Raw genomic sequence first — 15,014 nt, 5'->3', positions numbered from 1 at the left:
TCAAGCTGTATGACCATATGAGTACTAGTGCCTCAAGGGTATATGTGATAAAATCTAAACGTATCAGCTGAAAGGCAAAATTGAATGAATGTAATGCTGGCCACTGGTGGGGAGGGGTGTTTTGGTTTTGACCTTTTCAAGTGTGAGAATATACCACAGCTTCAGTGGGTCAGACCAGTTATCTGTTATCACCAAGTGTCCAAAAGCAGAGGTCAAGAAAGAATATAAATTAAGGCAGGCCAAGTTGATTCTCCTTATATTCCTTTCTCATGAAGTCTTCCTGCCTACAGCCAGTTGCACTCAGGGTCTTCCTGAACATGGTTTCTGCATGTTTAATCATTCTCAACAAACTGCTTCTGCACAGATTTTTCCGTTCAGTCTTTCAACGCATGTAGATTTTTCACATTCACAGTACAGGCAAGGACTCCCCTAGCTGAACTCTGTGCCACATGAAGCAACATTACCTTTTCTTTATTCCACATCTGCCCCCTGTCAGCTTCCCAGCTACCTTCCTTCTTGCTTTGGGGATGTCACAGAGCAGTCAGCCCCTGTGCCTCTCACACCAGCGTAAACCCTGCCTACATTGCCCAGCTACCAAACTGAAGAATTCCTGGCTACTCTGTTGTTCTCAGCATAGGAGCCTTTAAAGGAGTTATTTTGACCCTGTTCCCAAGCAGCTTGTGGCTTATGGAAGCCATTAATTATCTGCAGTTGGAGGTTAATTACCTACAGTTTTTGAACATTTGTTTACGGATAGTAATACTAATTGGGAAAGTTTACACTCTTAAAAGTTTTAACAATAGAACAGCTTTGATTTATTGTCATCTTGCTGTTCTTATGACCGTCCTCTTTTTGTAGACTTCCCCTGCTGTACACTTTTGTTAGGGGCAGAAGGTTGAACTGTGTGCACTTTTGGTCTTAACCTGTGTTACTGTTCTTATGTAAGATTATATATGAATGTATGTGTAAAAAAAATGGTATTCCAATGATACTGTTTCCAAAATAGCACTCTAATTCTTTACTACCTATATATTCTGTATATTGAAAGACAAGTTTCTCTCACTGTTCAATAAACACTGAACAACTAGAAGAAGAACAATTAGAAGATTAGGTTCATCTAAGACACCTGAAGGTGCACAAGTCCATGGGACCTGATGAGATACATCCCCGGTTCCTGAGGGAACTGGCAGATGTAGTTGCTAAGTCTTTGTCCATCATATTTGAGATGCCGTGGCAGTCAAATTCCCACTGACTGGAAGAGGGGAAACATAACCCCCGTTTTTAACAAAGGGAAAAAGGAAAACCCAGGGAACTATAGGCCAGTCATTCTCACCTTTGTGCCTGGCAAGACCATGGAGCAGATCCTCCTGGAAAATATGCTAAGGGACATGGAAAACACGGAGGTGATTGGTGACATCCAACATCGCTTCTCTAAAGATGAATTGTGCCTGGCAAATTTTGTCGCCTTCTGCGATGGGGTTACAGCATCGGTGGGTAGGGAAAGAGCAACTGATGTCATCTACCTGGAGTTCTGCAAAGCATTCAACACTGTTCCACATGACAACCTTCTCTCTAAATCAGAGAGACATGGATTTGATGGATGGATCACTTGCATGCCCAGCAGGTCAAGGGAGGTGAACTCTGCTTTTGTGAGGCCCCACCTGGAGTACTGCTTTCAGCTCTGGAGTCCCCAGCGTAAGAAAGACAGGGACCTGTTGGAGCAGGTCCAGAGGAAGGCCATAAGGATGATCAGAGGACTGGAGCACCTCTTCTCAGGAAGACAGGCTGAGGGAGTTGGGGTTGTTCAGACTGGAGAAGAGAAGGCTCTGAGACCTTATAGTGGCCTTCCAGTACCTAAAGAGGGCCTGCAGGAAAGCTGGAGAGGGACAGTTTACCAGAGTGTGTAGTGATTGAACAAGGGATGATGGCTTTAAACTAAAAGAGGGGAGATTTAGATTAGATATAAGGAATAAATTATTTACTACACAGCACTAGAACAGGTTGCCCAGAGAAGCTGTGGATGCCCCATCTCTGGCGGTGTTCAAGGCCAGGCTGGATGGGGCTTTGAGCAACCTGGTCTGGTGGGAGGTGTCCCTGACCATGGCAGGGGGATTGGAGCTGGGGTCCCTTCCAACCCAAACCATTGTATGATTCTATAATTCTATGAACTAGCAGTGGACAGTACTAAACTTGTTAATAAAACTAAGATGCTTGCCTAGAGCATTTATCATTAGTGATAACTAAATCTCAGCAATGGACTCACACTAATTAGAAATTACATTTTGTGTTGAGGGATGATAATTATTTGCTCATGTTAATTTACAGAGGGAAGGATTCCTAGTGCACTGAAACAATATAGATATTTACAGTGACTTCAGAGGCCTTGGCTAATTCATTAATCGCAAACAACAACAAAAAAAAGCTCTAGTGTGTAATCCAGTTTTGTAAGTGCAGATCAGGTTACCAAGATTTAGTTAGTGTTACGTAAGACGTTTCCTAAAGTTTAGTGCTAAGTGCAGCATTAAATGTGAATTGTTATTCTTGTTCAGAACTGAAATTTAATTTAAATGCATTTATGTCCTCCTATGTTGACATATTACTAATGTTTGTGTTTGGGGAGAAATTCACTTATTAGAATGTATGGACGCTGGGCCATTTATGCAGTTTTTTAATTTTGGTGTCACCTCAGAGCACTTAAAAGCGTGTTCAGACTCAAACAGTGAACACTCAACACTTTTTCAAGAGGGTTGCAATTTGTTTAGCCTGAAAAGACATAAGTCTACTATGCAGAAAACAAAGACATCATAAAAGTGAAGCTCATAAAAATACGATTAAAAGCTACACCAAAGCTCAGGAAAGTCTTCAGAGCTTCCTCCCATCCTGGATTGCACTGCAGCTTGAAAATCTGTGACCTAATTTTTTATTTTTTTTTCCTGGGCCTTTTAACATTTTGTTGCCTGGGTCAGTTTTTGAGAGAGAAGTTTTTCAAGAGTTATGTTTCTCTTCTAACAGAATGAAGTTCCTGAAGCTAAGAAAGAAGAATCTTTGCTAGATCTGGACTTCGACCCTTTCAAGCCAGAAGCTGTATCAACAGGAGTATCTCATTCACCCATGTCTCAGGTATCTCTTTGCTTTTGAGGCAAGCAAAGCACACAAATGCAAAGTACTGTCTTTGGTAGTAAAGGTTTTCCTGATGTACTAATGAGCAGTATATTGGCAGCATCTGAAACACTGGATCTTCCTGAGCAGCTCTTGTCAGCCATATATCTTTCCCTTTTAGTAACCTCATACTTGATGATATACTGGAGGAAGAGGAAGTTGTCAGGTGGTAAAATGAGTTGTCTGCCAATAAGAATGGTTGCTGGTACCTTGGCCTTGACTTTGGCACATCGTTATCTTCCTTCTTTAGAACATCTCTTAATGCTAACATTATAATCCTCCAACACCTGCTTTTCTGACAATGTTTCTGACCTAGCTTTGACTTTTCATGTCTGGAAACAGGTGTAAGGGGGCCTAGGTCTTATGGAGTCAGCATGCAATTGTTTTGCTGTGATGAATTTTCCATACCAAGCAGGGGATATGATCTGAGTGGTTTTGGTTTCATAAATTCATTTTAGACCTAATCTCAAGGAAAGTGAGAGGATGGAATAGCATGCTCCTTTGCAGGATGTTGTGTTAAAGAATTCTGTGTTCTACATTAATATTTGCCATGGTAGTTTCTAGTTTCTCTCAGCAATATATTAAAAAAAAAAAAAAGCTTATATGAAAGTTGCTGATTTTCTTTGGTTTGCCTTAAAGCACCTACTGTTTTAAGATCCAGAACTCGCCCTCACTACCCCTAGGGCTGATAGTAAAATACAGTAGTTCCCTTGTCCAGCAGAGCTGGAGCTCAGTGTTATACACAGACAAGGAACCAATATTAGCACACTGTTAGCAAAGCCTATTATCCCTGTGGCTATCACTAACCTGCCTTGTACTATGAGACATGAGAGGACTAATCAGCTGTTCAGGAATGCAGCACTGGGAAAGGAGTGATCAGATAAGAAGCTTTAAGGCTGAGACAGTCCTTGATCTCAGTTAATTAATTTCTTATTTGGTGTGGAGTCCTCATTATATAAGGAGATCTGTACCGATTTCTGATGGGTTATGCACTGTCAGAAAAACAGTGCAGAGTCAGCACTCCGAACAGCAGCTGAAGTTTCTCATTGTGGTTTGCTAGGAGTGTTTAATTATAATAGAGACCTTGTTCATCTTGTTATTTTTCATGCTTCCTGGAAACAAGAAAAGAAAAGAAAAGAAAAGAAAAGAAAAGAAATCACTTGGCGCTCAGCAGTGACAGAAAATTCTGACTGTGACTTTGCTAACTGTCCCCTTTCAGCCTGTCGCGTAATAATCCTGATGAGAGCAGTGGGATCATTAAAACAAAAATATGTAACCTCACTGACAGACCCTGTTTGTCCTGACATCATACTGTACAGTGTGACTGCAGTATATTTTATTACTTTAATGAAAATAGATATTTTAAATTCAACTGTACCATGAGATAGAGAATATAATTCTGTGTAGAAAAGTACATTGTAAGTTTTCATCTATGTACACAGGAAGAATTAACTGAGCACCTTCCGTCTCTTCTCCTTCCACCTCTCATCCCACCAAATATACATGTTAAAAATGGTCCACATCCGCAGGCATGTGTGGAAGAGTCAGTGTACTGTATTTTTAGAAGAAGGAAGAATAGCTCTGCAGACAAGTTTCCGTCTCACTGGATGTGACAGCGTCATTTCTATGGGAGCACAGACAGAATTAAATCTGTGACTGCAGTATTTGGAGACCCCTATGCTACTTTGCAGAGAATTAGGAAGACAGCCTGAAGTGGTCTTTCTATATCTGTACTGGTTTTGCCTCAGTTATGGATATTTTCCCTTCAGCAAACTGTGCTGAAGTAGTGAACTGAAGACAGGAGTAATCTGTACTATGATGCCTCGAGAGGCCAGACATGACTTCCCTATTGATCATTTAATTACCTCCCCCCAGTACTCTGCCACTGTGATCAGATTACAGTAAGTAAGCCCTAGTCTGCCTTTCCTCACTTGCTTTTCTGTATTGTTGTGGTTTAACCGGCCAGCAGCTCAGCACCACACAGCCATTCGCTCACCCTCTCTTCCCCATTATGATGGAGAAGAGAATCGGAAAAAAAAGTAAAAGCTTGTGGGTAGAGATAAAGACAGTTTATTAGGACAGTTCATTAGGACAGAAAAGAAATAATAACAATAATGATAGTAATAATAATAATGTGTAAAAAACAAGTGATGCACAATGCAATTTCTCACTACCCGCTGACCGATGCCCAGCCCGTCCCCAAGCAGCAGTCCCCCTGACTCTGGCCAGCCACCCCATAATAATTGCTCAGCATGACACCACAAGGAATGAGACATCCCTTTGGCTAGTTTGGGTCAGCTGTCCTGGTTCTGTCCCCTCCCAGCTCCTGTTGAACCCCCAGCCCCCTCGCTGACAGGACAGAGCGAGAAGGTGAAAAGTCCTTGGCTTAGTGTAAGCACTGCTCTGTAACAGTACAACAGCATGTTATCAACATTATTCTCATCCTAAATCCAAAACACAGCACCATACCAGCTACTAGGAGGAAAATTAACTCTATCCTAGGTGAAACCAGGACATGTTTCTACACCTGCTTCTGAGGTGGCCTTTCTAAATGTGCCTGGCCCTCAACTCCTTTTACTAGCTGTGGTCTGTCTTGCCTTTTCCTCAGTATGCTCCCTTCACCTTGTGCACAAAGTCTTGTGAAAAATGAAAGAAAAATTAAGAAATGAAAATGAGCACTCCCCTTCCATGGAAGTTGGTAGGATGTCTGGGGGTTGCACCAGTTAGGGCTAGTAGAAGAGACCTATCATTTTTCAGCTAATAAGGTTACATCAGAATAAGCAGGTACACTTGTGAGTTACACCTGCAGAGGGCACACTCACCTGGACTTAAACAAAATTAAACCAATTGACTCTGTGGTTATAAAAAAAGAAGCAGGCAAGAAAAGAAGCCAAATGCAGCAATTCTTTCTGTTAGGCAAATGTTAGATGTCACATTTAACATTTGGAAATATTTCAGGAACACTTTTACGCTTTACTTTATGAATATCTCATGTTTTCATTTTTCATGGACTTTAACTTAGATGTGAATGTAGTGGAGGTGTTTCAAAGTATCTCCGACAGAATTTGAGTTCCCTCACATGTGGGGGCTATTAATATTAGGCCTGAAGTCTGCTTCTCTTCTTTCATTTGTCCACTCAGCTCTTTTGTTGAGAGGTCACTAACATTTATAGCTTAACAAACTGGAAAACAAAATTAAAGCAGTGGTCAACTTTCTTGTTTTCTTTCCCCAAAAGCATTTTCCTTTGTTGTGTTGAAGTTATAAGAAAACTCATTTGTTTTCAGTGGATAGCTGAATCATTTCCTGCCTAAAAATCCTGACCTACATAAGCTTCTTAAAGCTTACACCTTACTGAGGCACCTGTATGCACCTGTTGAAGGTCATTCAGAGTCACCAGTTCAGAATCTAGTTGTTACTCAAGTATACAGCAGTATGAATTCACTGGAAAACAACTGCTACTTGGAAGTGGGAAATACCACAGTCCACCACTTAGTGCTCATCCTACTTAACCAAAAGGGGCATATTATGCAGATATGTACACACACACACACACACACGTTCAGATATAAAATATATACATATTATAAACATGCTTATTTATAAGTTCTTCTCTCACGTTAGTTAATGCATGCAGTTATGTAGCATGTTGAACATACAGTAAATGAACAATGTTTTTCTAAGGGTGTCTTTTTCCTCTCCTTTTTTCAGACATTGCCATGGGATCTATGGACGGTAAGGCTGACTGACATTTATCATTGTGAATTGGGATGTTTTTTTGTGTATGATTTTGTAACACCCTCAACTCAGATTTATAATGCTTTCCCCAGAAGTCAAGATATAGAATTTACAGACCATGACAAACACTTTAAAGTATATGAAACCACCTGGGATTTTTTTAAAACCAACAGGAAAAAAAAAAATCTCTCTTGCTTGGCCTATAAAACCTAAATGATGTCAGAAATCTAGGCTAATAAGATTCATGATCATTACAGCTAAACGTTTGCTGCTTTTATTCTCATCTGCTTTATAGTTTTCAGAGGGTAGGAATGGATGCTAGTCACTTCTCTTAATTATCTGAAGATATATTTCCTTTAACTTGTAGGATTTTAACCCAGTGGGCACCTATTTTCTCACAATTCAGGAGTGAAGAGAAAATTTAACTTGTTCTTTTAATAGTGAGCATACAGTGAACTGGATTTATTCACAAAAGCAGCTGCTGCTTTAAAAAGCTGCAGAGATATTTCTTTACACTTCCTGGTGTCAAATCAGATACAGTGATCTGCAGGAAGAAAACAGCTTGTTTTTATAAGCTTTCTTTCAATTTTTGTCATGGAGATAGTTGAGTTGACTTGATGTGCAGCCTGGAACACCCGTTTTTTGGCCTTTTTCAGATTCAGGCAGCACAGAAATCTGTGAATGCTTCTCATGCATTCAGATTTGCAGCACTATTTTGTGAACACGACTTATATGATGTATATTAAACACTCATTTCTTTCTACTGGGAAAGGTTAAATAAAGTCTGGAAAAAGTCACACATGCAGACTAGCCAAAATTGCAAGGTTACCAGTATCTAGACCAGCTAAAATAACCCAGAAATATTTCAGATTTATAGCTTTAAACTAATAGTAGATATCTTTGCCATTGTCTTTTTTTCACAGTTTTATTTATAGCTCATTAATGTTATGTATGTATTGTGTATTATAATTATTTCCCTCTTTGCTTTAGTTAAAAAAAAAGCAAGTAATGAGCTTCACAGCTAAATGTTTGAAATTGGGACTACTCAACCTTTACGGAGTTCCTCTTCATACCGAGTGCAGAGTAGTTGTTGATCTTCCTTGCAGAATTTGTATCTGTTCAAAGTGGTGGTGTAAACAGCTGGCTTTGTGGCTTGATGCCTTACTGTGTGTGGATGCAAATGCCTCTTCATGGTGCAGTGGTGGAGTATCAAAGCTGCGCACTGATACCACTTTGGTTGCCTCCTTCTGTGTTTGCTGTGTGAGAGTGATTCCTCCCTTCAGTTGAGATGTAATAGGGTACCCATGATAAAAATGTCAGTGGGTCTCAGAGGAAGGCAAGGCATGAGAAATATTTGGTGTACCTGTAGAACTTCTTTTCTCATGCAGTCCAGTGGCTAGAAGCATGGCTTAAAAGAAGGGGCCTGTGATTAGTCTTCAGTAGAGTGGCTCTGCTGCTTCTCCACACCAGTTTTGTAACTGCTGCTGGTTAGGTAATGATAATTAATGAACTTCCGCTCTAAAAACAGCAACAACAAAAAAAACATATTCTTGTTTTCTGTGCTTTATATATACATTTTTTTTCTATACAGACAAGCAGCGAATTGGCGCAGCCGGTAAGCAAACCTCCCCCCAAAATTGCAACCACTCTAGATATATGCTTTATTCAATGTGGTATAATGTATAGTTTTCTGTTTCGTCTATCAGTGCCGCTCTTCTAGATTGCAATCTACTGCCTCCAAATGTTGCAAGCCACAACGCTTTTCCTTAAACTGCTTAATTTAGTCACTTTCATTCTTTAAATTAAAACTGCTATAGTAAAATATAAATTTTGTGTTTTCTCATCAAGTCCGCCTTTATCTTTTTCATCTTGTGTTTTTTCTTTGCTTTTCTGTCTGCTTAAAGCCTGACTCTTCAAAAAGTCTTTCCCTGTGTAACCTGGTCATGGAGGAAACCCCAAACATTGGGTCATCAGAAGATATTAACAGATCCCAAACTGATCTAGGTTCTCTCAACTGGGGCCTAGATGTTAGCACACCCAGTGTCAGCCAGGAAATTACTACAGGCAGTTCTTTGCTTTTCCCTGGGGCAGAGCAAACCTCAAGTGAATCCATGGGTATGCTGCCTGCTAGTATTTGGCCTGCTGTAGGTGAGCAGGAGGATGCTGCACCGGGGTCTGCTTCAGTAACTGAAAACCAGAGGACTTCACTGGAGGACCTATTGGATGCTAAAAATGTCCCATGGGAAGATGTGGTGACCAATCAGCCTTTAGAGAACATAACCAGTTTTGAGACACCCATCCTAGGAACTGATAGCTTGCTGGATAAACCCCTCCCATGTGATGTGCAAATGGCAGAGGAAGAGCAGGAGGAAGAAGAGTCTCTGTGGGCAGGCGTCAAGCCAAGTGAAAAGGTAGAGACCAGAGCTGTTAACTGCAAGGAGGTAGAAGGTACAGAGGAAACGGAAGAGCAAGGTTGTGAAACAAAAGGAAATAGTGAGGCAGAACTTCATAAGGGTTTAGCAAAGTCAGAGTGTGAAACTTTAGTCAGCACAGAGGCAGAAAATTTACATGAGTTGGAAGATAACAATGGGGAAGCTGGGAGAGCTAGTGTTGCTAGCCTAGAAAACCCTGGGGGAAAAGAATTCAAAGAGGTAAATGTCGTTGAGGAGGTAGATGGAGAAAAAGCATTGCTGAGCACAGGATTGGAAGACGGGGACAAAGTAGTAGTGGATAAAACTACAGAAGACACTAGCGGTGAACCTGAGAGAGTCTTTGGTGTCTGGACTCAGGACCATGAAAGGATGTTTGAGGGTGGCTTAGACCAAAATGACAATGTTACTGGAGAGAATCCATCCATGGTGTGTATAAACAGGACAGAGCATGTTGACCTAGAGGTAACTGACCACACAGAAAAGGACCCTACAAATACTGGAAACATTCTGTGTGACACTGAATTGTTCAGTGCAGAAGAGTCTGGTAAAGGACCTGAAGACAATGGTAGTGCTGCTGATGAAGGTCAAGCTGCTGCTGAAAAAGCGCAGGCATTGTTGCCTGAGACACCTGATGCTGCTAGCACAAACTGCAGTAATCTTTGCCTGGATAATACAGAAGACCAAATGACAGGTAGCGCAGAAGCAGCAGTCACTGAAGAGCATCCTAGTCACAGTGGTATTCCTGAAGTCTTGGAAACAGACCCCTGGCTGGCAAACTGGGATCCAACAGTTACTAATGACTCCTGGGGGTTTTCTAACCTGTCAGATGGCCAAGCCAATGGACTGGATAATTGGCCCTTTTTCCCCCAGCAGCAAGACGCAGAGGAAGGTAACATCGAAAATGCTTGGTTAGGCATTAGTGATAAATGGTCTACACAGGACCTGGGAGCGACTGGTAACAGCTGGGGAGAAGTAGGTGTAAGCACAAGCAATAAAAGTCAGGAGGAACCAGTAAAACAAGGCTTGCCTGGGGAGCAGGCAAGTGTTAGCTGTCCTGGACCGAGCAAGGAAATAGCTAGACCCTTGGCTCTGTTTCAAATGGGAAATTCCCGAAATGCTAGCACCGAGAGTTCAACTAGTCCTAAAGACAATGAGACCAACAACTCAGATTTATCTGAAGATGAAATTGCTAACCGGAGATATGGATTGTTGTACCAGGAAATTGAGGCTGATAAAGAAGAGGTACCTACCCCAGTGTGTAGCCTAGTCTAGACAAAGAGTTCCTTAGGCCATGCATAACCTTGTTGTTTCAAAACACTCCATCTGTGTGTTTCCCAGTACCCCTCCTAAGCCCTTGCTATTCTTTTTTGAAAAATGGTCACGCGACTGTTCATAGTGTGGTGCCCTTCAGCCATGTAATGAAACAGGCTGACAAAAATGCATTTCAAAAAGGTGAATGAAGCGTCACACTGTGAAGGCACGTGGTGTCTCACAGCTTCTGTATTTCATACATATAATTTTAAATGCACCTACAGCCTTTTTCTTTTTAAGTATATAAAAATACTTTCTGTTTTTTCTTTTTATTTTGGTGCCTTCTTTAAGCCTGTGAAACCTGTTATCAGATAGCACTGTCATATATCTTGCTGCCTTGCCCTTCCTTTTTTTCTTTTTTAATATTATTTTTTTTGGTCTGGCTTATTTTTGTTTTGCAAATAGAAATATTTTACTCATGTTCTCATCTAGTAAACAAATGATAATTTGTTCTGATCTTCACTTTTACTTAGGCATCTAGCACTGCATTTAATGGATTTGCACAGGTAAGAAATAAACAAGTTTTGAGATTTTATTTTTTTCTATGCTGTTGGGAAGAGATTAGGACTAGCTGCACAGTTTTGGAAAATCTGTTCTACAGACTAGCTGTACAATAATGTCATAATGACACAAATCCTAAACTTGTCTGTTCTCAGAAAGTATTTGTAGACGTTACCAGGATGCTACTACTCTTGGCCTGATTGAATTTAGCTGGAAAATTCCCATGACCTTAGGAAGACTGATTTTCTTTTCTCGTAAATGAACTGGTTTAGCATTTTCATTGTTTTTTTTTTTTTTTTTAATTTTATTTTTCTCACTATCCCTAAATCTTGTAAAGCATGGCTTCCTCATGGCTTTCACATACTTTCAGTAACTGTATATATGTATATATAAAATGTGATTTGTTTCTGCAACTTTATTTTCATTTAAAATATATCTTAATCTGGAAGTTAAACCCGAGCGTTTACTGCTCTGCTGTTGGTGAGACTGCATTATGCATTGCAGCAGTGCAGCACATGAAGATACCATACTTATGCTGTCAAATTCCAGGGCAGTGCCTAAATCCCAAATTGTAATGCAGACGATCTAGGGCTTTGTTAAGTTCCAGCAACCTTTCAGAGAATGGCTTATCCACAGAACACTCTGTACACCATTTTTCAGCACATACAAAAAAAGCTGAGCCTCTACAAGGCTGGAAATGAGCCTTTCAGTGCTTATTTATTTTACTCCAGGTCTTTTAAATTAGTAAAAGATCTATAAGAAAAGACAAAAACACAAGTCTTCCATCCCATTTCACTAAGGCAAAATGTTTGCCCCAAGGAAATAAAAATTTGATGCCCACACCCTCATGGTAGGACTGGGACCCATCAATGTTTTCCAAAGTAAATGTTTCTGAATAAGGTATTGAAAAATTCATTCTCCACTTTTGTACATTCTTAATGCACGTATAGAACTTTGTATCTCTTATTACTTGGCACTATAGCTGCTATTCAAATAAAAGCCCAGAATCACAAGGAAGTGAAAGTAGCTCAGAGTTTGCATACTCCCCATGCACATGTACATGCAGTCTGGAAGAAAAAAAAAATCTGACTTTCTCGACTTTGAAGTGCAGTGTGACTGAAACAAAGTCCTTGCTATTCTCATGTATTTAATGAAGGGTTCTTCACTGCTTTAATAACTTAGCACAGCTTAGAATTGTGGAATATACACTATACACTTGAAAAAATAGTGTCTTTAATGTTAATATTGCTTAACTAGTAACAAATATTAATAACTATATAGATGATCTATTTGCCTACTTATTCTAGGTGAAGTTATAGATGACTTTGCCTGAATAACCTATAAAATATCAGGTCTTTTGTAGACAACTGCAAAGATTCCATGTCAAATATTGTCTCATTGATTTTCATTTTTATATCTAGGATGCCGGTGCATTTACAGTGCAATCAAACGAGAACGTGACAGAGACTTTGGTAAGCGGTAGCTTTTGCTTCCTTTATAAATGACCTATAAAAAGAGTACCATTTTTAATTTGTGCCAAAATATCTGCTCCTTGTTCGTTTTCCACCCTCTAATTCACAAAACCTTAACCTGAAAGAGTAAGTGGGTGTATCACTGTAGTTGTAAATCTTTACTCACTGAAAGTCTTTCACAAGGATAGCATGGCATAAAAGAAAAGAAAAACAGGCTTCCTTCACGTACTTTTATTTTTCAAAGGTATAGTCAAACAGTTTCCTCATTTATTGCAGTTAAGAAACAACAAGAATGGGTACTATGGTCCAGTGTACATCAAGGAAGTGATGGTACATGATGGCTGTTTACATACCCCAATATTACTGTAGTCTTATCTATCCTCCACATTATTAATAGTAGGCATAATAAAGGAGTGGGAAATATTTTTGGAAATAATCATACTTTGGCAGTTTCTTAGTTTCTGCTAGTCTTTGGTTAGCCTGGAGTATGAATGTGGAATAGCAGCATTGCTGGGCAAGTGCTATAGCTACTAAAGAACAGCAGCATGATACTGAATAGTATTTAATGTGGCTTTCGTATAATGCCTGTGGTGGTGCTTGTATTTGGAATGGTTACTGAGTGCAATGAGTGCATTTTTAGTATTTTTACTTGTAGTTCAAATGTGGTAAATAGTCTGAAGACTGCTTGCCCACAAGTCACTTGAAGCACATCAACAGAATCTGCATTATAACATTTTGCCCTTGGTTGCAAGCCTGAAAATATCTTCCAGCATTAAACCTCAGGAAACTCATTAGTCATCTTACCTGCGATAAATCTGTCTTGAGTTTCTCATTTCAGTCCTGTTTCTTCTTTGTGAAATTCCCTAGAGCTGATATTAACACACTTCCGAGAGAGATTTCTGCACAGTGTGGTATAATATAATGAATGTTTCTTTATTCTGTTCCAAATCCTGAAGGTCTTGTTTAGGCAGACTTCTCTGTACCTCATTAAAAACCGGTCTGCTTAAGGAATATGTGGGAAAAGAAGTGAAAGGCCATGTTGTTTTGTTTCATTTTGTGTTCCTGAAAAATATCAGGGGGGAGAAGATTTTAGTACTTTTTTTTTAAGAATTTCATGGAAGCTGTCTCTTCATCACAGGAGACCTTCTAGCCAGCTGTATGTTATCAACTCCAAAGCAGCTAAATAGCTTTCAAGCTTCTTATTATGCTGAGCAATTTGTTCATGGCAAATTAATCTACTGGGTTTATTTTAAATGGTTGAGTCAGCCATCTTTATAAATGAAATATGCTGAGCACAGCTTGCAGCTCTCCCCTTGTATGTGTGCATATTTGCAAGGTGACGGCACCAACAGAGATTGTGATTTTGCTGTGGGCTATTTTGCTACAGGACTGAATGTGTTGCAGGGCTGGTGATGATTACTATATCTGCTTGCTAAAAAAAAATAATCCTATCCCAGATTTTAAAAGGGTGGGAATCCCAATAGTGTTGTTGATAAATGGATGCCTTGTAGGTGATTGAGAGTTTAAGAGGGAATGCAAGTTAAAAAGAAACCAGGGATGAGTTTCACACTTCCAGAATTCAGTGTGAAGCAGTCAGTGTGTATGTAAAAACTGTTTGGGTCTCTGCTAATTGCTTCCCCCCTTTACTGGAGAAGGGGTCTGAGAACTGACAGAACTAAGGAATAGGGGATAATTTTAAAAACTCATATTTGAAGGTATAGGTTGGAACACGTGTGGCCTTACCATCACTTTCTGGAGCATTCTTGAGCAAACTGACTGCTTTCCTCCCATTTTCACTGCCACTTTCAGTAACTCAGTAAAGCAGTGCTCTCTTTCTTTAAGTGAGGTATATAGGTCTGGCTCAGTTTACATATAGGACACTGAGGATGCAGGAGCCCTGTAGATGCTAAGCAGTAACAAGGTGTTGTAATGCCAAGCATTGCCATCTTCTCCCTGGCAAAGCCCTGCAAACACTGAGCCTGCCAGGAGTGAAGCAACACTGTGGTGCCATGCAGAGTTCCCATTCCCTTCCTCTCTCCCCACTATTACGTGCTCCTCAACTATTTTTCCACTGCCTACTTAAAAATCAATAAAACAAAAGACTGAGGCCGAAGAAGCTCCACCTGGAGAACCCAAGGTCGAGGAAACCCCTGCTGCTGCTGCTGTGGAAAAGGAGACCATCCCTGCTGAGCCTGCCAAGCCAGCAGAGCAGGCTGCGGTGAGTGACCTGCCCCCCGTGTCCACCTCACCGGCCTCATCTGAGCCACCTCTCATCATGGTGAACGTGCCTGCTGCATTTCAGCCATCCTTTCCATTCTTCACTGCCCATCCGTGGTTGGCTTCTCCAGCGCCTGACTGCGTCACAGCATGTCTCTCCAGCAACGCGTGCTTCTTTGGGCCCTAA

General features: G+C 40.4%; 1 protein-coding gene and 1 long non-coding RNA gene across 4 annotated transcripts in view; one reads left to right on the top strand and one right to left on the bottom strand.

Annotated features, from left to right (window-relative positions):
* The window catches only part of AMPH (amphiphysin), a 131,293-nt gene that overhangs the window by 97,475 nt on the left and 18,804 nt on the right, over positions 1-15,014 (top strand). For 2 of the 3 annotated variants that reach the window (XM_083823114.1, XM_083823115.1), the window contains exons 12-17: positions 3,013-3,120; positions 6,868-6,891; positions 8,486-8,509; positions 8,799-10,568; positions 11,111-11,143; positions 12,560-12,610. In XM_083823114.1, coding sequence (XP_083679240.1) covers positions 3,013-3,120; positions 6,868-6,891; positions 8,486-8,509; positions 8,799-10,568; positions 11,111-11,143; positions 12,560-12,610 — 2,010 coding nt within the window. Of the gene's footprint in view, positions 1-3,012; positions 3,121-6,867; positions 6,892-8,485; positions 8,510-8,798; positions 10,569-11,110; positions 11,144-12,559; positions 12,611-14,711; positions 14,829-15,014 lie in introns of all 3 variants that reach the window. The other variant, XM_083823113.1, reaches the window with a different exon arrangement.
* LOC310893749 overlaps positions 6,908-15,014 on the bottom strand; it is a 45,110-nt gene continuing 37,003 nt past the window's right edge. Inside the window, exon 3 of the long non-coding RNA XR_014579264.1 lies at positions 6,908-8,412. This is a non-coding gene — a long non-coding RNA (uncharacterized lncRNA). The remainder of the gene's footprint in view (positions 8,413-15,014) is intronic.

The sequence above is a fragment of the Anser anser genome (assembly GCF_964211835.1).
Source record: "Anser anser genome assembly, chromosome: 2".
NCBI classification, from domain to species: domain Eukaryota; kingdom Metazoa; phylum Chordata; class Aves; order Anseriformes; family Anatidae; genus Anser; species Anser anser.
This window is presented reverse-complemented; position numbering and strand designations above follow the sequence as displayed.